Source organism: Pteropus medius, unplaced genomic scaffold, assembly GCF_902729225.1.
Source record: "Pteropus medius unplaced genomic scaffold, Ma_sr-lr_union100, whole genome shotgun sequence".
Taxonomy (NCBI): domain Eukaryota; kingdom Metazoa; phylum Chordata; class Mammalia; order Chiroptera; family Pteropodidae; genus Pteropus; species Pteropus medius.
The window spans coordinates 10,699,587-10,725,729 of record NW_024349799.1 but is presented as its reverse complement, the minus strand read 5'-3'; the positions used below and the strand labels follow the sequence as shown (position 1 = coordinate 10,725,729).

The window sequence follows — 26,143 nt, the reverse complement described above, 5'->3', positions numbered from 1 at the left end:
AGCTAGAGTTGGACAAAGACTGTAATGATATATTCCAAATGTTAATAGTAGTTATCTTTTGGTGGTGAAATGATGGGTGATGTTATTTTATTTTTTTTTATATTTCACAATGAACACACATTAGTTTATAATAAAAACTGTTACTGAAAAATTTTAGATGAAAATAATAATATAACTGTATGCTATTCCTATTTATAATCCATTTAAGGTACAATAAGCCTGTGAATAAAGTACTTTGTAAACCTGCATTTAAATTGTAAATGCTTGATTGTATTTTCAGTTCCCTAAGGTTATTAGTCACCAACATATTTTCTCTGAGTGTCTGGTTTGAGTGCTTGTATCCACACAAATACAATAAAATCAATTCAGGACAGTAAATATCTTATTTTGAAATTAAATTTTCTTAAAAATACAGACTCTCTTTGTGGTGCTAAATTTGGATAGCGATGTTTGACAACATTAAGGTTTTCTGACAAAAACCACTATATAAAAATAGTCCTAGATTTTTCTTTAGTTATGAATAAAGTCCCCTAAAAGTGGGACTCATTGGTTCTTCCTCAGTATATATAATGGGTGTGTGCATGCATGCATGTGCATAGATATTTCTAACAATGTGGTGAAAAAGGAATCATACTAAACATCCTGTTTTGTAACATATATTTTCACTTAACGTTTATCATGAACACTTTTGATATGATGAAATATTTTTTACATTGTCATTGTTAATGGCTGCTTAGTTTTCTATTGTATAGATGTACCATAATTTATTGATTTCTTAATATTGTTTCCAATATTTTCCACTTTTATGAGAAATGTTGAAAATTCTTAACAACTAAATTTTAACATAAATTGTTAAAATTTTCCTTAGTTTAAAATTCTAGAAGTACAATTGCTAGATTAGAGGCAAACCTAATTTTTAAATTTTTTAGAAACAAATTGCTGAACTACTCTACAGAAAGTTCTCACCAATTTACTCTTATGTCAGTAGTATACATATTCTCAACACTGTTTATGTCTTGTTTAAAAAAAAAAACCCTGAGTATTTGATAAGTAAAAATATGATTGCTGGTCATTTTTCAGTTCATATTTTTGCTCTATTCTCTAGTGAGGTATTTATTTAATTTCTTTGGAAGTGCCTTTTGTATATTAAAGGTATTTATATTCTGTACTTCTGAAATTAAAAAGTTTATAACTATTATGTCTATCCATTAAGAGAAGCTGAATGTTCTCTCTATATATACAATAAATGTAACGATACATTTCCCAGAACATGTTAAATATTTCTTTTTTTTTTTGGCTAGCAAAACTTGATAGTCCAAGCAGAATGTGTTTAAATGTGCCATGGCAAAGAATGTGAGCAACTTCCTGATACATTTAGATTTCTTGGTAGTAGTTATAAACATTTACTATAGTAAGAAAGAGAGTAAAATAAACTCCAACAACTGTAGACCTCATACTTAAACCAAATATATTCTATTATATACTTAATTTGGTAAACAATATATTCTGTCATTCATAAAGTGGCTTAGCTTAATGAAGTATGTGGCAAAATCACGGACATTGGAAAAAAGTTTTTAAAAAGTCAGTTTTAAAAATTATCTTTTTGGGGGTGACATTTTACGTTAATGCCAGTGTTGTTACTGCAGTGAATGGCTATCGCAATAAAATATTTTCATCATTGCCTTTAATATTTGTTACCTGATTATTTCCAAAAAGATCGGGGGGAAGTTACATAAAAGTTACATGACAATAGAATCACCCAAGTAGGATAAAAGGAGGACAGCTAGGCAATGGGAGCAGGGCTGTAGGTGGGAAGGGAGACAGTCATACTTGAAATCTCAAGCAAGAGTGGTTCCCGGATTTGAGTACAAATCTGTGCCATGAGCTACCTGGCAGCTACAGCAAATGGGAAACTTACTGAGTTACATGGATTTCATTATTTAATAAGGTTGGTAATTAAATATTCCCTGCACCCAAATATGCTTTCTATTTTTAAACAATAATTTCTGTTGAGGAGAAAGACAAATGAATTGCTCAGCAGTGATTCAATGGTATTTTGTTTGACTTAGCTGTGCGCATCTTCAGCTACCTGTGCGATGCAGTCTTCCTCCAGACAAGCTTTTGGTTGTACACCTATTGTAAGATCTTTAACTCTGCGGTAGCAATCCTCACTGAATTGTTCAGAAGTTTCTAATTTAATGCAAACATCTATTCACTGAATCATTTCCCCCTCACTAATTAATTCCTTACAAAGAGTAATCTCTTGAGCTTCCAGTAATTAAAAATGATATGTGCAATGAAAATGTAGCCATGGGTTTTTTTTTTTGCTTCCTTTCCCCCCCGCCCTACCACCACCTACAGGGGCCAGAAAATGTTGTCATGGAGATAACAGCTGCTGGGTTATGAGTGACAGGTCTCAAGAGAGAAGTGTCTTGGAACGGGAACATCTCAAGTTTAAAAAAAGAAAGTGGTGAGGGAGAAACCAATGCCAGCTCTTTACTAAGCATAGTAGGGAAGCTCAGTTGAAAGGTGCATTTAAGCTAGCAAAGAATAAAAGCACCATTTCCCTCTTTCTTTCATCTACCATAGAAAATGTTTTCCTTCCAAAGGGGAACAGATTTCTTTTAAGCACTTCTCAAACATATGTACATTACTTGGTATAATTACATTTTAAAATTGGGATTCACACTGATGCACCAAATGGTTGCCTTAGTAATGAGATATCACCCAGGCAACGGATTTGCTGCTCTTTCAGGAGGGATCATCTGCTTCCAATTTACAGGGGAGTGGGCTGGGGAAGGGGTGGCAGTAGTTTCCCATTGACAATATATGAGAAGAGATAAATAGGAAACATTGTTTTTGATTTGTTGCTGTTATTTTCCAAATATACTTTTATCTCTTTTATTCTCATTTGAGTGGGAGGAAGAAAAGGGGAGGGGAGAGAGAGAGAGAGAGAGAGAGGGAGAGAGAGGGGCGGGGGTGGATAAAAGAGAGGAGAAAGGATGTTCTGTTGTTCCAATGTTAAATTTTTGCTGAAGCATTTTTATTGTAAAAGGGCTTTGCATGTGTCGATATGTAAATACTAAATTGCATCAGTTATTGGGTCATGTCATAAATCAACAAAATTTCTTCACAATAGTAAAGTCAATGACTTAGTAATGTTATTAATATTATTATAATAGCACTGCTTGGTTACATATGTAGGGGTAAGGCTTCAATGTTCAATAATCATTATGAAATGCCTTGTAGATGATAGACACTCCTTGGTATCCTCATTAAAAATACACCCTTTCCCACACCTATTTTCTTTACCATGCTTTACCAATAAACATTCTGTGTACTTTCTTTCTGGAGCATTCCGGCACCTATTTTGGTTTTCTTCTCCTGTACTCTGCTTTCATCTTGATTCTCTTTAACATGCTGGTTATTAACAAATCAATGATGTCCTAACTGCCAGATGAAGTGGGCACTTTTCAGTCCTTACTTTGTTGGACTTTTTTATGTTTGATACTGTTGATCATTCCTTCTTACTTGAAATTTGCTACTTCCTTTGCTTCCCTGGCTTATATATCCCACTGCTTGCTGGTCGTCTTGATTTGAAGTCTCATAGGCACCTTGAGCACACTATGTCTCGAACTATTAATTTTCTCCAAACATGGTCCTGCTCTGTACCCTCCATCTCTATCCGTTAGTGACACCAGCTAGATAGGAACCTAAGCTGGAAACCTAGGAATCATTGATTCCTGCCTTTCATCAGTCTCCCATCCAAACAACTATCAGGGTCTGCTAATTTTACCACCTAAATATTTCTCAAGTTTCTCCCCATCTCGACTACCACTGCTTTGATTTAAGCCTCCATTAGATTTTCCCAGATTATAGCAAGAGGCTCTTAATTGGCCATGTTGCCTCCAATCTTGTTGCTTTCTCATCTCTCCTTGACATAGATTTAAAAATTGAAAACTTCTCTCTCTTAAATCTTTCAATGAGACTTCTACTGAATGTGGTAAGAATGTGGCTGAATAGATAACTCGATAGCCTTGCTGCTGAAGAAATGTAACAGAAATCTCTATGCATAGCTAAGCTCACAAAGTAAAGGATTTACTCAAGCACCATATAAAATTAGGCAAAGTTTAAAATTTTGACAATTCAAATTGTTGATAAGGATGTGGAACAATAAAAACTCATACATTTCAAGATAAGTGCTAAGTGGGTATAATTATTTTGGAAAGTAACTGGGCAATCTTGAGTAAACTTAAAAATATGCAGACTTTACAACCTAGCATTTGCAATCTGTGGAATATTCCCTAGAGCAGCAGGTCTCAAGGTGCGGCCTGGAGAACCCTGGGCATTGTTGAGACCCTTTCAGGGGACCCCCAAGATAAAAACTAATTTTATAATAATACCGGGTTATTTGCCTTTGTAATTCTCATCCTCTCATGAATCTACAGTGATGACAATTACTCTGACAGCTAATGGAATATGTGCTGTATATTTTTGAATATTTTAGATTTTCAAAAGTGAGCTCTTTGAGGTCCTCAAAATTTGAGAATAGCTGCCCAACAGAGACTCATTCACCTGTAGACAAGGAAACATGTATGAAAATGTTCATTATAGCATTACATAGAATGACAAAAAAAATTGAAAAGCTAAGTAATTATTACCAGGAAAATAAATAATTATTTTTTAACAATGAAAGAACATAAGGAAGTAAAAGTAACTAAACTAGAGCTATACTTATAGACATTTAAAAATATGCTGAGTAAAAAATCAGGCTGTAGAAGACTTTATATAGTATAGCATGGAAGCAGAGTACTATGAGCCATGACAAAAAAAAAAAAAAGTATAATCAAATCAGAGGCTGACAGCCTTGACTAGCAGTTAATAATGAGCCACCATGACAGAATGGGAGCTTGTTGACCTAGTTGCTTTAAGACAAGTCCAAAGCTAGCTCTTTACATGTTGTTAGATAAATAAGGGAAAGGTTAGTAAATATTTATATACTTGTTATGAAATGCAAATTAAATCTAAATTTAATTCTGTCATCATAAGTTACACTGCTGTCATGTATGTCTGTTTCCTGATTAACCATATCGCTATTTTCTAAGAAGGGCAAAGAACTTTCCTGTAACATTGAAAGGGGTGTTTTAGTAATTCCAAGGACTAGGATTATTTTACTTTTATTATGGAAAATGACATTTGTTTGAATATTTTTGTTGAAAACTTTGTTCCCTATATTTGTCATAGGAAGTTTATTTTACTCATTAATGATCTATGGCATCACTATGGCATCAATGATCCAGCCCTAATGAACTCAACCTGTATAAATGATTTATGAAATACTAATTAAGATCTATCCTCCTTGTAAACGTATTTTCAAGTAAAACCTGAATCTAACAGAGTAGTTCTCAGACTTTTTGGTACCTTTTCTTCCAGAAAGCTTTCCTTCCCCAGCTCAGAATAGATGGCTTTTCTCTGCTCCCATCCAAGAGTACCACAATTACTCTATCTCACTGGCTTGAGAGCTAACACACCTCCATCCTGACGGGGTTGTTAGCTTCTTGGTGAAAACTTGTCTTGTCCATTTTTATGTCCCTATTCAGTAATGAGTGAACAAATCGTGTTTATTACTCATATAAAAATGCCCATGAACACCCTTCTCCTGCACAGCCATGTAGTCCAATGTTGAAAAGGGCACTTGCTACTTGTTTCTTCTCATGGCATACTGAAAAGATATATAGTCAATGACCATCATTTGATCAAAGGCACATTTTTCTTTCTTTATTTCAACACTTAGTCAAGGTCAAACAGCATATTTTCAACCATAAGCATTCCCCATGAATAAAGCAATGAGTGGACTGGCATTGGGAGCAACCTTCCTTATCACACAGCAATGCCATAAACTCTCTTCCTGTCATTCAGCTTATGCTATGTTGGTAGCCATCCAAAAACACCTTTCCCAACAACCTTCTCGTGGCTCAAAAGTCCTTTTTTTTTTTTTTTTAACTAAAACAAATAAAAATCTCTTTTCCTGGAGCATGTATCTTCAACAAAAAATAGCCATTGATCACTTTTAATTTCTGTACATATGTCAAGAGCTGATTCATACTTTCAACATAGTGTTTCCTTTCAATTTAGTAAAAATATAACTTAGCTCATATACTCAATAGTAAATGACTCTGACATCATTAGATGTCTACCAAGGTCATGTAATAAAGGAATTTTGCCAAATCTCATTCTTCCTTCTCTCTGAGCATGATGCCATCCTCACCTTTGTGGCTGGTTTTATAAACATTTCTTCAATAATGTGAGTCATACCTGTTTTTCCTATAAGGAGTACATTCTGAAGGATGCCACTGTGGATAGTGGTTAAAAGTGTGTCCAGAAGGCTAGACTACTGGGTGCAAATCCCAGTTCTGGTACCTGTGTGGCCTCCGGCAAGGGACTCAGCTACTTTGTTGTTTTAGCTCTCTCTTCTATTAAATGAAAATAGTAACAGATACTCATTCATTGGGTTCTTGTAAAGATTTAGTTAATCTATGTAAAGTGCCCAGAATAGGAGCTGTTACTCAGTAAAGATTAGCTACTATTAGTAGTGTTTTATTTGTTTGTTCTACTTTAAGGGCAAAAGTAATCGATTTTATATGAGATTATTTTGCTTTTAGTCTGAGAAATAGAACACTTGATTGGTTTCACAAAGAAGTCAGTGAGCTTTGTTTGAAAATGATATGAAAGCCCTCATGGCTTCATGCTTCTACTTGACAAAGTTTCACAATAAACAACACATTAGGGAATAGAAGCAAATGAATAACTAAACCAATAAAATCCAATTTTCAGATAATGATTCCATTCACACTTTTTCTTTGGCTGGTTTACAAAATTATCATACTCAGGTCTATATTAACCTTTGAGACTACTTATAATTAAAAGTTATGATATTATCCTCAGTTTTAGAATTTCCTATTTTTATTAACTGTTTATACCTTAATGAGTCACTTTTAATCCTTCTTGTGATTGGGGCTATAACATAACCTCAAAATAAGAACATAAAATAGAAATTTAACAAATAAATACAAGAACATACAAATAATATTAACTTATTAATTAGGACAAATCAACCAGGGCAGCCTTTGTGATACGTAAGCTGCCTTTAAAACATACAGTTTTTAAGGATGAAGTGATATGTCATTGAAAATCATAACTAACAGGTAAAGACGAGCATGTTCCACTATCAAAGGTGCCTCAGCTCCACAGGCGATAGGAGCTCCATCCCCACCCATCTGTGGACATTTCAATCAAATGGGAATAATGAACACAAACTACATATGAGATAATGTTAAGGCATTATTGTTAATTTCATATGGTATGACAGTGGAATACTAAAGTCTTTAGCTGTAGAAATTATACTGGTATGTAAGGGTGAAATGATAATACATGTGGAATTTCCTATTAAAAACACCAAACAGAACAAATTGAACAAAACAAACATGTAAAAGCATGAAGTGAGAAAGAGATAAAGAATGGCAAAATGTTGATAATTGTTGAAGCCAGGAGATGGCAACATTGGGATTCATTATAGTATTCTTTCTACTTTTGTGAATATTCACAATTTTTCATAATAAAAATATCAAAATAAGAAAATACACATTTTTTCAATGTATACTTAAAAAATGACTTACACTGGGCCTTCAAAATTTAATAAATTCCAGAAACTAGAGATAGTACATTTAATGTTCTGTGATTATAATGAAATAAAAGTAAAAATTAATAACAAAATTAAAAAATAAAACAAAACATGAACAAAATATATATCACGTGGAAATTATTTTTAAAAAGTTTAAACAACATTTTGGCAAGGAGGAAATCTAAGCATAAAAAATAATTAAATGATAATGTATCAGGTCCTATAGATATAGCAAAAGTAGTTCTCAGAAAAATTTCATAGTCCATTATTAATAAAAGTGAATTTAAAAAAATGCATGAAGCACCCAACTCTGGAAGTTGGAGAATCTCCTGCTTGTTTCTGTTCTTTATATTCCAAAAAAAGAAGAAACTGATGAAGATAAAAAAAGCAAAATTAATAAATCAGAAATAAGAATATGGTAGAATAAACATACCAGAGACTTGGTTCTTTGAGAAAAAATGGTAAAATGTATCATCAAAGCTGATAAAGAAAAAAGAGTGAGCACAAATTCAATATACAAAATAAGAAATGATAAGAGGAAAGGACTAAAGATACAAAGACAATGAAAAGAGACATATGAGATTACTTTGTTAAATTCTATTTAATTAAATTTGAGAACTTGAACAATTTTCTACAAAAATATAAATGACCAAAACTGATCCTACAAAAGATACAAAATAAAAACAGAACAATTATTATAAAGACCTAGGGATAGTTGTTGAAGAATTATGGTCCAACATGCTCCCTCTCTCTTAAGATGTCTTCATAGGGAAATTCATCCTGAACAGATGAACTCCAATACTATTGAGATTGTTCCATAATATAGAAAAAGAAGGAAAAGTGTCTATGTTATCTTGCTGAGGCAAACATAATATTGATACTGAATTGATTAGAATTCTGTGTTGATAGGTCGAAAGAGAAAAAAATTACATGAGCATTTCGCTACCTAAGAAGTAATTCAACTTACTTCGACATCTATTCTTGATTTTAAAAATACTATTAATATAACTAGAATAGACGGGTATCTCCTTAACATTTCAAATGTATCTATCTCAATCAGTATCATGCATAAGAAGGAACCCAGAAGCATTCCCATTAAATTCAGGAACATTTCAGGGATGTCCAATATCACCAACTCCAAGAAATTTCACCAGGAGTCTTTGCAACAGTGAGACCCCCTCCCCATAACATGACTGCCAGTTTGAGGGCAGTATCCCAGGGGAAGTACATCAATCCTGGCACATGAACAGAAAGACATTTTCCCATGAGCCATCTCAAGAGAACACTGGGTCTTACATGCTTCTGTTATTTCCTTTACCAAATATTATACATGGTTAGCTTAAAACACTGCTGACTGATAAAATCAGGTAGCCCTATTTTTGTATAATAGTCTCACAATATCAGTCTGCTAGTAGAATGTCAACTATTTTTCTGAACTAAAAGACAAAAGATCACTAACTAACCTACAATTTTATCTTGAACTCCACGTAAAATTAGAAACATATAACTTTAGCCCACACTTTGTGCATTTTTATTTTATTAGCTTGAGGCCTTTTCTTCCTTTCTCAGCTTTACATGACATCTTCTTCTCTTTCACATCTTTTCCACACTTTCTTCTCTACTCATTCCTTTGTTCTTCTCTATACTGCTTTTGAGATTGCACCAATTTTGCTATGACCTAACAAACCACCACCATCATCTAATCGGGAAGCCTCCAGACACGCAAAATTAAAATTCTGGAAGCCAAATGACCTAGGAGGCAAATAGATCTGAACACTTAAAGCGCGAGGCTTCTATTGTTTCCTCTATGAACATGTCTGTAGTTTCACAGAACTACAATAGAAGAAGACTGTCAACTGACTTTAAATTCAGGCTTGAATGTGGACTCCATGTCTCATTGTGTCATGGGTTTTTCAAGCTGCGAGCCACATTTAGGACTGAAATAGAAACTGGAAAACTCACGGCATGGTGTGGAGCAGGTCAAGGGCTAGCATGATTTAATTTCCAAGGGGCTGGCAGCTCTTAGTTGTTCTGGAATTCATGAGCTCTTACTGTGACCTCAGGGTACCCACAAATTGCTTGGAGGAAAATGATTAGACCCTTAAGACATTATTTTGAGAAAGAATGTCTATGTTTAATATCTTCAGTATTTGACATAGAAAGAGCCTTGACCTCTTAACTACACCATGGCACATTGTAAAGGATGATACCATTCCTAGAACTTGGATCAAAGCTGTGTAATCTGAAATGATCCAAGTATATGACATGGTGACAAATATATATGATGATTAAGTTATCTGTCTATAATCAGTTACAGATACCTTTGAGAAAGAACTAATTCCCCCCAAATGAAGATGCAATTCACAAAAGCACCTATTTGTCTTACTGGTGGGTCAAAAAAGCCCCTCTTCAAATCCATCAATGTATTCCATATTTGTTGTTAATAGCAATAAAAAAGATAAACTTCAACAATACTTCTCCATCTGCCTTTGAGAATCTATCTTTAATATCAATTTATAAACCAATTTTTATCTTGACCTATGATTTCTTCGAATGGGAACATAATTTTAAAACTATGCATGTACCCAAAAAATGAAAGAGGCGTTCCATACCCCATTCCTTTTCTAAGACAACAAAAAATTTTAAATTAAATGGGTATAGAATATTAGAGAATCATGATTCTTTCTGACTCAATTGGAACAATATTTTCATTAAAAATCAGTTAGCTGTTAACAACTAGTCAAAGGTTAAAGCTATAGTCTTCTTTTAGGATTTCCCCAACCACACAACAAAAAAGTGTCCTATTTTCTAGGAATTAATGAATATGACACACAGAAGATGAATGATAAAAAGTCCAAAACCAGAAAGGTCCAGGTTGATGAGGAAAAAAAGCTAAAGCAACAAAATCACCTGGAACAGATTTTCTTCACAATACACTTAATAACAATCATTATGTACCTCAACTCAGGCCTATGGTTTGGGGCTGGCTGAACTGACTTGACTGATGTCTCAGCACCAACTTACTTAAAGCTATAATTCTGAAAACTAAGTAGTTTCTTCAGTGTTGTCTAGAAATACCACCTAATTTGACATCTCACTCAAATGTGACATAAGAACCACACACACAATCTCAAATGTAGAAGGTATGTGGATAAATGAAGCGATTGTGTATGATGGAAGGAAGAGAAGAATGCCCTTAGCTACGTCAATTCGTTTCTTTTAATTTAATGATGCAAAAGATGTGTAGACTACAACTGCAGCTTTTTATATATTTTTTCAATTTTTCAATGTTCAGGCAAAACGTTCAGGCTTTAGGTCATTCAGAAAGGGTGGTTAGAAGAATAAAAATATCCAGCGCTTCAGTGAGATAAGCTCTCTCATGCATTAGTTGATGGGAGCATAAATTGGTACAATTTTTCTGGAAACCATGTGATAATGACGATAGAAAATCTGAAAAGTGCCACCTTTTTAAGCCAACACTTTCATATCTGTGACTACTAGTGAGCGTGTATTTATTGATTTTTTGGATTGCCTTGTCTGTTATTTATTTTCCATATTTTTGACCCATTTTTCTATTGGGTTGTTTGTCTTTTCCTTCTGAATCTGTGGGAGCTAGTTGTATATAATATGCATTAATTTCATGTATTGCCATTATTTTTTCCTGGGCTATCATTTGTTATTTGACTCACTTCATGGTATACTCTTCGAGGTGAAATTTTTCACTGACTATAATGAAATATGTCTTACTTTTTTCTTTAAAACTTTTGGATTTCTTCAAAAAATTTATAAGTCTGGGATTTATTTTTTTACACAAAACACTGTTTTGTTCCAGGTAAATAACCAGTTGTTCTAATTCTGTTTAATAAAAAATTCCCCCCTCTCTCCCAGCCGAATTGAAATTCTACCTTCGCCTGCTATTAAATCCCCATAAATGCTTGAATCTATTTCAGGACTCACTATTTTATTCCACAGCCAATCCCTAGGCCAATAACATACTGTGTTTATTATGGTACAGCATAATAGGTTTTAACATTTGAGAACCTTGCTTTTAGTGTATTTTTATACCTTTTCTGTGTCTTAATAAAGATTTAATGGCAAGCTGGAAGAGGGAGAATCAGGATGTTGACTAAAACCAGAACCTCCACAATTGATTGTTCTTAAAAGAATAAACAGAACTGTGGCAAAACAGTTCACTTATATTGTGTGCAGAAATGTGAACTGTTAATATCTATTATGATTACAAACATGTATATTTTAATCAAGAATTTTGCTCCTAGGAATCCAGTGCATGGAAACGAAGGCACCAGTATGGAAGGGTATGTGCACGAGAAAGTCTACTAACATTATGGGAAGATTGTTGTGGGGAGGTATCCAGAAAAGAGTTAATATAGCAGGCCCGAGACTGCTATCCTTAGGCCTGCATGCAAGGTTGGTTGGCCCTTGGCTGGTATCTGGGAACTTGGCTAGTAAACAGTTCCCCACACTGATATAAAACTTTCCCTAAATAGAGTGGTTCGATGTGCTTAAACTGCTTGTACAAACAATGTGGTTTATGCCGACTACCTGATTTCCTTCTGTGAGTCTGGAATTTTGGTACATGCTAAGCAGAGAGTGCCTACAGGACCAGCCTCCAACAAAAACTTGGGGCACTGAATCTCTAACGAGCTTCCCTTGGCACGTGTCGTAACTCATTGCTGAAGGAATTAAGTGTGTCCTGTGCAGCTCCACTGGGAGAAGGCTCCTGGCTTCCTCTAGCTTTCACCCCACATGCCCTTTATCTTTGCTGATTTTTGCTTTGTATTCTTTTGGCGTAATACATTTGGCGTAATACGAGTCCTTGTAGTGAATCAGTGAAACTGGAGGTGGTCTTGGGGACCCTGACACAGGAGGTAAAGGGAGATGTGGGCAGAGAAGGTAAATGTGGGAAAGACACTAATAAAATATTGTAGAAAAAAGAGAAAGGTACATATAAAAAATTATAGGCAATATCCCGTATGGACTATGATCTCGTTTATATTATAGTATATATATTTGCACACATGCATAGAAGGATACCAGACACCACTGTGTTAATGGTGTTACCTCTGGATGGTGATTTTCCACAATTTCCTTTATACTTTTCTGTATGATGTGAACTTGTTTTTACAATGAGCAAACTTTAATTATACGAGCAGAAAATAAAGCTATTTTTTTAATTTAAAAAAGGAAATAAAAATTGATTGTTGATGATTCTTGTTGAAAACAGCATCCCCGATGCTACCTCTCCTAACTTCCTATTAAATCCCTAGAAGGACAGACACATCACGCGGAGAGTTAGGTGACCAATGGCCTATCCCCAGAGGCTGACAGAAATTTCCACCAATTTTATATGGAGTTGTCTAAAGAACATACTAAGTAGATCACATATATTAAATCCCAGAATAGTCTGTCTGAGAGTTGGGAGGAAGATCCTTATTCCCTCTCTGTTGCGTTATAGTTAAGAAATGCAAGATCTACATCACAGACAAGACTGGACAGCTTTCTCTCCATGACATGGTGATGGTTTTTGAAGAAGCCATCCCTTTTCTTAAAATTTCTCTGAGAAACTTTAGAAAGAAAGCAGAGGTGCTGTAAAGAGGACTGAGAAATGAAGAGCCCTAGTAGGAGTGTATACCTGGAATTATAATTTTTTATATAAGTGTTGGGCTCTGGGGTTGGGAGGGGGAGGAGTGGGTCCTATCTATGGCTAGCAGAGCTGCAATAGACTGAAGTTTGGGACACTGACAAGTGTGCAAGACGTGAATGAACTGTAGATTTAAGAGGAGTCTATCAGCCAGCAACCGGACAGAAATTGAGTTCAGGGCAGGGTGACTCTACAGTTTATTATCCATACTGGAACACTTTTGAGAAGAAAGGGGTACTACTAATAGTTACAAGAGACAACAGTCATAAACTAGAACTGTCCCAAGCAAAGTGAGAGCTATGGTCTCCCTGGTTCAGGGCCAAAGCCTGGGCCTAAGTCGATTTCTTGGATAGGTATAAAGAAGAAAAAGTATCAGATCTGCAAAACAACAACAATGAAAACACCACTGGTAAATAACTGCAGAACAGATGTATGAAAATAGTTTACTATGGCAGACAGAAAACAGAGATCCAAACATGTAAATTTACCAGCAATCTTGAGAAAGAAAACAGAAACGAATAAAAGCAATATAAAAACACAATTAATAGAAGGACAGTGTTTTAGGATGCAACAGAATTTAGTATTTCACTCCAAAAGTTTTCTGAGTTCTAGGCAAAACAAATGAGAGGACAACACTTAAAAACACCTTGGCAACTGGGAAGAGAATATTTTCATTATTTGCATAAGATAGAATCATTTACCCAGAAAAACTAACAGAAGCAACAAATATGAATCAAGAAAAGTTTAATTCTGGATTCAGACAAACCAACATAACCCAATATTATTTCTTTGTACCAACACTGCCATGTAGAAAATGTAATAAAAAATTCACAGCAGTAACAAAAACAGTATCTAGGAATTAACTGTGAATTCACATGGCGTCTCTAAGTCTAAAGGTCAAAGAAATGATTTATATAAGCTTATTCTATACTCTTAAGATGATTTAATATTGTAAAAATGTTAATCCTTTCAAATTCATCTATAAATTCAATGCAATCTTAATAAAAAGTATAGTTGAATTTAATGAACACAATAAACATACATTAAAATTTATATTGAAGCATAAAGGTCTAATGTATAGGTTAATCAACTTGAATAAAGAAAAGTAGAGAAGATGGATTTATCCTACCACATACTAAGACATACTATAATAAAAACTGTGTGGCATTGGTACAGCAACAGGAAGGTATAAAAATGGAACAGAATAGAGCACTCAGAAACAGACTATATATATTTAACACATAATAAAAAAATCAATGGGAAAAGAACAGATTGTTTAGTACATGGTATAGAGAAAACCTGAGCTAACCATATAGAAGAAAATGAAATTGGACTTCTATATAAAACCACATACACAGGCAGATTTTAAATGGATTCAAGACCTAAATGTGAAAAGTAAAACTATACAGTTCATAGAAGAAAATATAGGATAGTACCTTTGTGACCTAGACACAAGGAAAGCCCTCTTAAACAAAATTTTAAAGCGCAAAATGTAAGGCAAAATATTGAAGAATTTGATTATGTTGAAATTAAAGATTCTCTTCAACAAAGTATATTATAAAAACTATACCATTGTGAACTTTTTTGAATCAAAGAAAACATTCAATGAAATTTTAAAAACAAAACCAAGGCCTTATCCGTATCTATAAAATATAAAATTACCTTTTGTAGAAAGAGAACGATCCTTACGAGCATCTGAGCACGAAGTTCTTCCAAAGTAAACAATGTTCGGGGTGTTCTAATGAAAATTTTGGTTTTCCCATAAGCTACGTCGTCCTGAAAACCACAATGTTCAATCAGTTTCTTGACAGCCTCTTTGTCTGATGAGAGGTCATGGTTGGGCCAGGTGAATTCGGAGATCATCTTGTACCTGGGTAAAAAAAGAATAGGGCACAGATTAAGGGAGAAAAACCATATAGTCTCAGTAGATGCAAAAAAAACCTATTCCATAAAATTCAAAAATGCTTTATAGAAAGACAAAAAAAAAAAAACTTCTTAGCAAACTAGGAATAGAAATCAATTTCATAGCCTGACGTAAGATGTGGAAAAAGTCTTCAATAAGACACAACACTCTTTTATGGTAACAACTCTTACTAAATTAGGGATAGAAGGGTACTTCCTTAATGTAATAAATGCTATTTACTAAAAACTTACAGCAAATATCATTTGTAAAGACGCATTCACTTTACAAACAGAAACAAAACAAGGATGCTCCCATCATGGGTTTTCTAGCTAGTATAAAGAAACCAATAAACAAACTGGTAAGTGATTGCAGAAAACACAAAACTAACAATACTTACGAACAATATATTTGCTTCAAAGAAAATCAAGCAGATTGTCAGATAAACTATTAATCCTAAAAGAAAACTAAGCAGTGTTCTGCATAAAAGATGAATTCACAAAAATCAGTTGTCTTGCTACATACAAGCAGCCAACAATTCTCTGCCATGTAGGCCTCTCATAGGGCAGTTCACTACCCACCAGGTTCACGAGAGTGTGAGTGTGACACGGAAGCCACAAAGACATAGCCTTTTGGAGCCGAATCTCACATGTGATAACCCACCACTTTTGCCATTTTCCATTTTGCTAAAGCAAATCACTAGACTCCCAAGAGGAGGATTACACAGGGTGAATACCAGGAGGTGGGGGATCACTGAGACCAGCTTAGAAGGCTGCCTACCACAGTGCTTCTCCATCCTGCACCCCCTGCCTGGCGCAAAGTTGTTCAATACATGTACTGCTGTTCATATATTGCATCTGAATTTTAAGTCATGAGAAAAGCTTGCCTCACATTGGGTTACAGAGAACTCACCTGTGTGTTCTTCTAGTACTTGCATGTTTTTATTTTTTTACATTTAGATCCCTAATCCATTTGGAGTTTATTTTGATATATGGTATGAGGTATGGATCCAATTTTACCTTTGACAAAAGGCTATTTCCAACACTACTTACCAAAAAGTCCTTCCTTCCTGTGATTCAATTTGCCATTTTTTATCATATACTAAATTTTCATATGTATGCCAGCTCATTTCTGGGCTTCCTGGTCTGTTTCGCTGCACTGTCTATCTGTGCATCAGTACCACATGGTTTTAATTATACATGGTACAAGTATATTTTAACATCTGGTGGTCTCTCCCAATTCTTTTTTATAGAATTTATATAGAATTTATATATAGAATATATATATATTCTTGCATATATATTCTTCCATATGAACTTTAAAATCAACTTACATTATTCCAGGAAAAAACAATCACAAAACAAAACAAAACAAAAAGAACCAAATCCTTGCTGGTATTACTACTGGATTCTCACATTAAATTCATTACATTTATCTATGATGTTGAGTTGTCTTATCAAATAACAAATGATATCTATCTTTCTCAAGTCTCCTTTTGTGTCTTTAGGAGTCTATAAGTTTTTCTCATATGGTTTTACACATTTCTGGTTAAGATAACCAGTGGCATCTGATCCCTTCTTCTTGACATTTCTCTTTTTTCCCGGCTTCCATCTTAGCTCCCATTACAGCATGTTTTTGCTGACTTTCTTTAGTCTCTTTGGATATTCTTCCCCTCAATCTCATTTTCTGGCTACTGTTCCTTCATTACTAGATCCCTAAATGTTGGGTTTCCCCAGGGCTCACTCATATCAGGCCCTCTTCTCTCTACGTGCACCCTTCCCCGCATTACCTCATCTATTCCATCTGCTTTCTTTTTCAATGCATGAATTGATTATCCCTAGCCGCCCCGCCTCAGTTCTGAGCCCCAGACTCATTTATCTAACGCCTACATAGACCCTGAAGGCATCTTAACCTTCTCCTTCAGTCTTCGCCACCTTAATGCTCTCAGTTACTAAAGCCAGAAGTCTGGGAATCATTTTTGATCTTCTCTTCTCTATCATTCCTCCTAATCCATCATCGAGTCCTACTGGCTTTACCTCCAAGATATATTTAAAATTCAACTAGTCTCACCTTTACTACCACAATCCTAATCCAAGCCACCATCCTGTTTACTACCATAGACTCCTAAATGGTCTTCCACTTCCTTATTAATCTCTTCTGCAGAAGTACTTTTCTAAAAAGCTTTACTTCATTTTTACCTTTTACTGCTCTCGTCCTTCATCACTATACAACAATCACACTGGCCTTCTTTAGGATTGTATAATGTGTGTTGCCTCTTTCTTGCTTTAGAGCCTTTGCATATGCTGCTCCCATTGCCTGGACTGCTTTAAAGTCTGTTCTTTGAAAATCTGGCTCCTTCTCATCCTTTAGTCTTTTCTTGATTTTCCTTCATCAACCATCAACCCTCACACTCATTATCCTTCTCTAAGGCAGCCAGTTGGGTTTTTTCCTGATACCATTCATCATAATTCGTAATCATATTGATTTGTGGATTTATCTTTTTAATGTCAGATTCTTTCACTAGTGTGTGGGTTTATCTGCTTAATGTCAGTTTCCCTCACTAGTCCGTGGGTTCTATGAAGGCAGGGACTTTGTTTTGTTCCCTACTATATATTATGTTGCTTGACATACAATGAAGAAATAGATATTTGTTGAATGAAAGAATTGAAGAAAATACATTTAAAGGCCTACTTGCTTGCCACAGAGACAAACAGAAACAAAATGACAGAGTTCTAATATGAAGAGAGAGATCCTATTACACATGTCATGTGAAAAAGAATAAGAAACCTTCCAAATTTGTTAAATAACAAACGTAAGAGTCAACATTTGGGCCATAATATAGTAGTAATGGTATATATCTGAAGTTTAGGCATACTGCAGAAAATGGTGTACACTCGAAGTCTGGCCATTCTACTGTCACACTGCTCAGCTAACACATCGGGGGAAAGGCATTCTTCTTTTCTTCCCAACGGTAAGGGGCACGACCCCAGCAAACCAGCATGCCAGACTTGCAAATTAAAAAGATGAATTTATCTGCTTTCTGACAACTAGTTTTACCTCCCTGAAAGAATAGCAGCTTTTAAGGTTCTTAAAATCCTTCTCTTTCTCTCTTGCAATAAAAGAATGAAAATAAAAAAAAGGTGGCAAGTAAAAATTTAGGTTCAACTAGCTTACATAAAAAATCTGCAGAATCTCAAAGCAAAACTTCAGTGTAGAAAATGGTACTTTTTCTCCTGCCATCACTGGAAACATTAGTCTAATGTCCTACGACATCTTTTATGCCACCCCATGTCCTGCTGTTAATTAGTTTGGTTAGTATGACAATAAAGTAAAATGTCAATTTCTCAATTTGAACAAACTCATTTTATGAAAAGCAGAAGATAAACACGGCCTGTAGAGTAGAAATAGGTGGTTTACCCAGATGTGTATCCCACCATCTTATCCAACACTCTTCCCAGGTGATTCTAGGGAGGAGCTAGACTTAAATAATCAGCAGTTAGACTGACTTTAGTCTTTTCACTATTCTGTTTTTTAGGGTAATTTAAAACATTTATTGTGATTATTAACATGTTTCAAATTTTTCAACTTCTTATTTTATATTTTCTGTCAGGTGTGCTTTCCAATTGTTGATTTTCACCCTGTTTTCTCTTGCATGGACTGACTTTTCTTTATTCCATTTTATTTTCTCCTTTGACTTGAAAGCCATACATTCAATTGTGAGGCAATGCAGTGTTAAATTGTAGGCTCGGAAGCCAATGGCCTGAGTTCAAATACGGCTCCACCAGTACTTGGAGCATGTGTACATCCAGCTATGTGTATATGTGGGCCTTTGTTGGCCTCTAATAAGGTGGCTATCTTTGCTTCCTGGGTCTTGACCATTATGTCTATGATGTTTCCCTTGCAACTGCTTAAGTGGTTACTTTTCCTGGCCATTATGGCAACCTCACAGTGCTACGGCTGTGGTGAACTCCAGCACGGCAGCTGGGATGGCTTCCTGAATGGCAGCTCAAGCCTCACAAGGCAGTCTTTCCTTAAAACTGCAACCCTGGCTTACTTCTGCATCTTCCTATCTGCCTTGCATCATATTAGGAGTGACTCACATTTTCAAGGTTCACTGAGAATCTCCATTTGATGCCACAGTGTGGCTGTGCATTTACTTGGTTTTAAATACACACGTTTTATATTACATGGGTATGTTTTGGAGTGGGACTGGGAAATTTAAGCTTGCACAATTAAGACCACCACATTTAAAATTCATTGGTTCTTTTTAATCTGTTCTCTTTTGTTGTTACCATGAGTATTAAGAAACATAATCCAATCCTTACAGCATGTTGTCCATGCCAAAAAGCACATCAAAACATTCTGAGTTGAAAGTAAAATAGGTCTAAAACAGGTTAAAGGCAGGTAAAGATATACATTTGCAAAATTCTTTGTCTCCCTCCCCAAATCAAGCTTGCTTATTGTCTTACTTTTCAACTATTCTCCATGGCTTCTACTTTGTCTCATGGTAATACATTTTTAGATAAATGCATATTTTAGATAAATATACTTTTAATTTAGCCTGATCCTATAGTTACCCATTCCCACCCTGCTTGTTCTAATATTTAACTTCTGCTGATTTTTTATAGATGACAACACAAAAACAAATTCTGTGATTGAGCAACTGGTAGAGTTCTAAGAGCAATAACAAGAAACTAGCAATCTTTTCATTAATATAACTTGATACTGTTTGAAATCAAGACTCAGAATGAACACATCTCTACTTGTGAAAGCATTCCTAATATATAGCTTCAATAAAAAAAAAAGAAAAAACAAATTTAAAGAATAGTGAGATTTTAATAAGGAAAAAGTCTTTTTTGACTATAACCTTTTGATCAATATGAAATTAAATTTCAATTTTCCAGGCTATTATGCTATAAAGTTAATTCATTCCACGAGTCTTCATTTAGTGTACTCCCTTTCACTTCTACACACAGTAGTTGAACACTGCTGGAGAAAAACAGATGATGCTGGGTGATCTCACCATACATTTAATAACCTTAAATCTCATATGGGCACATAGATCTTCCTGGCAGCAATCTTACTATACAAATCTATGCTTTCTCAATCTTCAAAATGAATATTCTCACTTGCCCTCAAACCTCCTATACCACCTCTCCTAATCCTCTCTCTCAGCTCATGACCTTGCCTTATACTATATTGAAGAAATAGAAGTAATCAGATAAAAACATCTTCTTTGCCATCAGCTGACCTTGAGCCTTCCTGCATCTCTATATATATTATCTGGCTTTGTCCTGTTGCTATGGGTGGAGTGTCTCTGCTCCTATCCTGACAAACCCTCGAACTTTTGCTTTGGATTCCATCCCTTGCCTTCTCAAGGATGTTATTATTACAATTATCTCCCTCCCTCCTTCATCGCTGGTTTCTCTCTCTGTTCTGAATCATCCCCACCTGCATACGAACACTTTCTGGCATCTCCAGTGCTGCTTCCATTTTTCTCTGCTCTTATTCACAGCACAAATTCTTGAGTTGTCCATAGGCATCCGGCTCCTTACTTCACTTTCCCATCCTGCTCAAATTGGGCTCTGCCCAGCTCTTTCTCCTTTGACTTCTATGTTGCCAAATCTAACAGTTAAGCTTCAATTGTTATCTTACTTGATTGCACAGCAACATTTGATATGGTATCTGTACTTTTCTTCTTGAAATGCCTCTTCTCTTGACTTCTGTGACATAACCCTTTTCTGGTATTTCTTCTACTTCACTGTTTGCTCCGTCTCTTTGCTGGTTCCTTCACATCAGACCACAAATCTAAAGTTGGCATGGACTTTCTCTTCTCCTTTATCTAGTTCCAAGACTTTATAAATCATCTATTTTCTAATCACAAAAAAATCTCTATATCCAGCATGTTCTTCTTCCAGGAACTCCAGATATGTATACCTAATAATAGCTTACTTAGTATTTCTACCTAGCTGTTTAGTAGGCATTTCAAACCTAACACAATCAAGAATAAACCTTGATTCTATCTTTGCCCCTGTTCCATGCCCTCCTCCTCATACTTCTCTTACCCAATCTTCCCTATCTCAGCAAATGATATCATGCTTACCTGGATGCTCAAGCCAAAATCTACTTGACATCCTTCGTTCCTCTCAATTCCCCTCTCATCTAGCCAATCCTTGAAGTCTTATCCTTTCCCCCAAAACATATTCTGAATCTGTCTACTCTCCAGGATCTATAATAATCCCTTGTTCAAAACGCTATCATTAAGCCACCTCTCCTGGACTCCTGCAATAGCATCTCTGAACGTTGTCTTGTTTTCTATTCACATAGCAATCGCAGTGATCTCTTAAAACATCCATAAGATTGCACTGCTCCCTGCTTAAAATCCACCGATTTAAATAAAATTTAAATAATTTAGTCTCGATTACAAAGTTCAACATGATCTGGTCCCTCTCCACCTCTCTGATCTCATTTCACGCAACTCCTCTGTCACTGAGCATCCTCCAACCACACTGGACAACATTTAGGACCTAGAAAACCACATTTATTCCTGCAGTAGAGCCTTTTCCCTATTCCTTTTGCCCCTCCTGCTCTTTTCTCTGATCTTTGAATGGCTGGTCACTTCCTGTCATTATTATCTCCTCAAGACTCTTCTTATCATCCAATATTTTATGTATTTATTTATTCGTATTTTTTTTGGAATCTGTAGTGTAGAATACAGGAAATGTTTGATAAATATTTTAAAATAAATACAGATGGAATTTAAAACATTATTCTTATAAATCCCAGTTGTCAACTATCATTATCACAAAAAACAATAAATAGCAATATTTTACATTAACTGAGTGATTATTATATACCAGGTACTATTTTAAGTGCTTATTATATATTAAATCCTCCAGCAAACCCACAAAGCAGTCACTATTATTACCCCCATTTTAAAATGAGGAAACTGAGGCATGGAAAGATTATGTGATTTGCCCAAGGTTACAAAGTTATGAAATGGCAAAGCCAGGATTCAAGCCAGGTAGACTAATTTTGGGGCCTCCATGATTGTTTAATATTTTATTATTATACAGTTGACACTTAAACAACATGGGTTTGAACTGGGTCTATTTAGATGCAGACTTTTTTTCCAATAAATGCTGTAAATGTACTTTTTCTTCCTTAATAACGTTTTCTTTAGCTTACTTTATTGTTAGAACACAGTATACAAACACATACAACATACGAAATATGTACTAATCAATTATTCATGTTATCGGTAAGGTTATTAGTAGTTAAGTTTTTGGAGAGTCAAAGTTATATGCAAATTTCCAACTGAGAGTGGTTAGGGCCCCTAACTTTTCATTGTCCAAGTTTCAACTGTAATTAATAATATCAGTAATGAGAAGCAGCATTAACTGAACAACTATTATGCTCCAGGCACCTAGGCTTTTTACTTCGGTTAATTTAGACCTCACAACAAGAGCCTTATGAAGTAGGTGTACTATACTCATTTTACGGATATAGAAACAGAATCAAAGAAATTAAATTTTTGGCCAAAGATTAGACAGCAAATGAGTGGCATAGCCAGGATTCCAGATGTGACTCCAAATCCTTGCTGTTTCTACTGTACTACGATGCCCACATTTCCTCATAAAGAATAAACTTTTTCCCCATGGTCCGTAAACCATGAACTCAAGGAGACTACCTCTGCTAATTCTGGGGAACTCTTTCATATTTGCGGTTTCCTCACTCTTTTGTTCATTAAACGAATATTCAGCAGGTCTAATCGGTGCTGAGGCATTGTCAGACATGCGGAAGCCTTCGTAATTCTCACTGTACTATCAGGTTTCTTTGTTTAGTCTATTCTCACCTGTGAAGGAACTTCTCATATGTCTGGCGGAAGGCAAATCCTGCCCGTCGTACCCTAACGTTTTCCAACAGTCCAAGATACTCTACTTGATGCCGGCAGCGTTCATCATCAAATATCTGTGGGGATTTCTTGTCATTGGGTTTGATGCAACGTACATAATATGGTTCCTAAAAATATAAATCAGCAAATGATAAGTTTCACTGGAGAAAAATCCCAGACTAAGGATGCTAACTTGAAATTAGTGTTAACTAATTAATCTCTGTGCCTCTAATTTCTCAGGCATACACTTGTGAATAAAGTAGTTATTCTTTCTTTCCCTTCAATTCAAGGTTGGAAGTGGTCATGCATTCAGCTAAAATTTTGTTTTATTGTAGTTTAGGACTCATCAGGAATAATAGTAGAAAGGAGATAAAACTAGGGAGTAAATAAATGAGATATGCAAAGATTGAGTTTTTGTATATTTATAAAAACACAGTTAAAAAGTAACAGAAGGAATAATTTAATAGAAAGAGGCAAGAACAGTAGGAAAAAGGAGCTACAGGGAAGAATGTAAAATGTTAAGCACAGCCCTGGTACATAGTAAGTGCTCCATAAGTGCCAGCCATTATTATTATGATAATTATTATTACATTAGTTTGTGCTTTTGAAAAAGAGATTAAGATTTATAAATATATTTTATATTTAAAATTTCTGAGTATATTAGTAGAAAAGTTACAAAACACCCATAGGCATCAGTGACTCTATGAAAGAGCCTAGCAAAGAAGCCTTCCCTCTGTGCCAATTACATTTTGTACCATGCATTAGATCATAACTCCTTCTAAATATAAAACTGTGCTTGGCATAGACCTGGTACACTGAAGATAACAAATTATCACTGGATGAATCAATGAGGTCAATGTATCCTACCTATCAGTGTAAAGAGTTACTTTCCATTCTCTGAACCTATTATTTATCAGACCAGATACACTTTAAGTGATAGAGCTCTCTAGTTAAATTGAGCAGTTTTGAGCTGCAGAGAGAAAGAGGTAAAAGAGAGTAGTAAATAATTTAAGAAGTAGGAGAGATTTGAAGAATGTGAATGTACCTGCATTTTGAACAGAATAGTTTTCAACATCTAAATAGGAAGCTCCAAGTATATATTTGTCACGCTGCCTTCCATGATGAAAAGTGATGCCATTTTCTTTCTTTTCCTAAGCCCTGCTCTATTAGTTTCCTATTGCTGCTGAAGCAGATTATCACAAATTTAGCAGCTTAAAACAACACGAATTTATTCTCATACAGTTCTGGAGGTCAACAGTCTGAAATGAACCTCACTAGGCTAAAATTCAAGGTGTTAGCAGAGGTGTTATTTTCTGGAACCCGTTTTCTTATCTTTTCCAGCTTCTAGAGGCTGCCCACATCCCTCGGCTTGTGATCTCCTCCCATTTTCAAAGCCAGCCAGCTGAATCTTCCTCATGATGCCATCTTTCTGGTTCTGACCCTTTCTGCCTCTCTCTTTCCATCTGAAAGACTCCCGAATTTACACTAGGCCTATTTGAATAACGCAGGATTTATTTTAAGGTCAGTTGACTGGCAACCTTAATTTCTCCTGCCATGTAACAACATGTTCACAGGTTCTGGGAATTAGGACTAGGATATCGTTGGGAGGCTGTGGTATAATAATAATAAAAAAAATCTTGTGCGCGTGCTCACTTGCTCTCTCTCTCTGGTCTTTGTCCCTGGTACCTTCAGAATTTCCTCAGTGATGGGAATATCTTTGTTATGCTAATGAGTTGACTCAAGCCCAGCCCCTAGATAGCTTCAGGATGTAGGCTAGGCACCAGAAAACCCTCTACATGATTGCAGGGCTAGAACTTTCAGATGCCTGACCTCTGGGGAGGGAAGAATGCGGGGGCCGGAGATTGAATCAATCATGCTTGCACAATGAGGCCCTGATAAAGAAGCTCAGGACACCAAGATTCCGAGGAGCTTCCTGGTTGGCAAACATATTGATGTAGTGGGAAGGTAATGCACCCTTGACTCCACAGGGACAGAAGCTCCCGATACAGAATCTTTAAGGTTACCGATTTATTCAGGTTTTCTATTTCTTCTTGAGTTAATTTGATAGCACATTTTTCTAGAACACTATTAATTTTTCAAATTCATTGACATACAGTTGTTCCTAATATTTTCATGCTTTAAAAATCTCTATATTAAACTGTATCTTTTCTTCATTGCTTTTTATTTTTTTAAATCAGTTTTATTAAATGTCTGTCTTTTGATTAAGTTTTGATCTATTAATTTAAATTTTTGCTATTTAAAAATTACTTTCTTACTTCTTTCTTTAGATTTTCTTTGGAGTTCCTTTCCTGGCTTCTTGAGTTGAAAACTCATTTATTTTCAGTCTTTCTTTTTTTTTTTTTAAATAAAGGTATAACAAGTAGACCCCTTTAGCAGTATCCTACAAATTTTGATAAATTCTTTGTCATGCAGTTCCAGATATTTTATAATTTCCATTGTGATTTCCTCTTCCAACTGTGAGTTATTTAGGGGAACATTTAAGTTCCCAAGCACCTTTAAAAAACATTTTTAATGCCGATTTTTATTTCACTTGCTGAGGATGGAGAATGCAGCTGTATATACATTTCTTAAAATGGTTAAGACTTCCTTTGTGATCTAGCATGGGGTCAATTCTTGTAAATGTTCTATGTATACTTGAAAGGAAGATGTACTTCCTAATCTCTGGGTACAGAGTTATTTTGATCTATTAGATAAAAGTTTAAATTTGGTGTTCAAAGCTTCTGCATTCTTACTAAAGTTTTTTGTCTGATTAATCTATCAATGTCTGGTAGAGCTGGTTTAAAATCTCCCACTAGGACTGTGGCCTTGTCAATTTTTCCTTTAAAAATTTTCAGGTTCTCTTTTTGCTTTACAGGGTTCATGCACAATCATGGCTATAGCGTTAGATACGTAGTTCAAAATGGCTTTACTTTCTCAGGTATTTTCATTGTATCATTAGTCTCTTTACCTGTATTAATATCTTTTTTCTTAAATTCTACTTTCACA

The 26,143-nt window shown here is 35.2% G+C and overlaps 1 protein-coding gene across 2 annotated transcripts in view; it reads right to left on the bottom strand.

Moving 5' to 3' along the window:
• The window catches only part of MYO1D (myosin ID), a 291,298-nt gene that overhangs the window by 151,878 nt on the left and 113,277 nt on the right, over positions 1-26,143 (bottom strand). For both annotated transcript variants that reach the window (XM_039885992.1, XM_039885991.1), the window contains exons 15-16: positions 23,099-23,265; positions 15,006-15,213 (exon numbers count right to left, since the gene is read on the bottom strand). In XM_039885992.1, the coding sequence (XP_039741926.1) occupies positions 15,006-15,213; positions 23,099-23,265 (375 nt within the window). The remainder of the gene's footprint in view (positions 1-15,005; positions 15,214-23,098; positions 23,266-26,143) is intronic.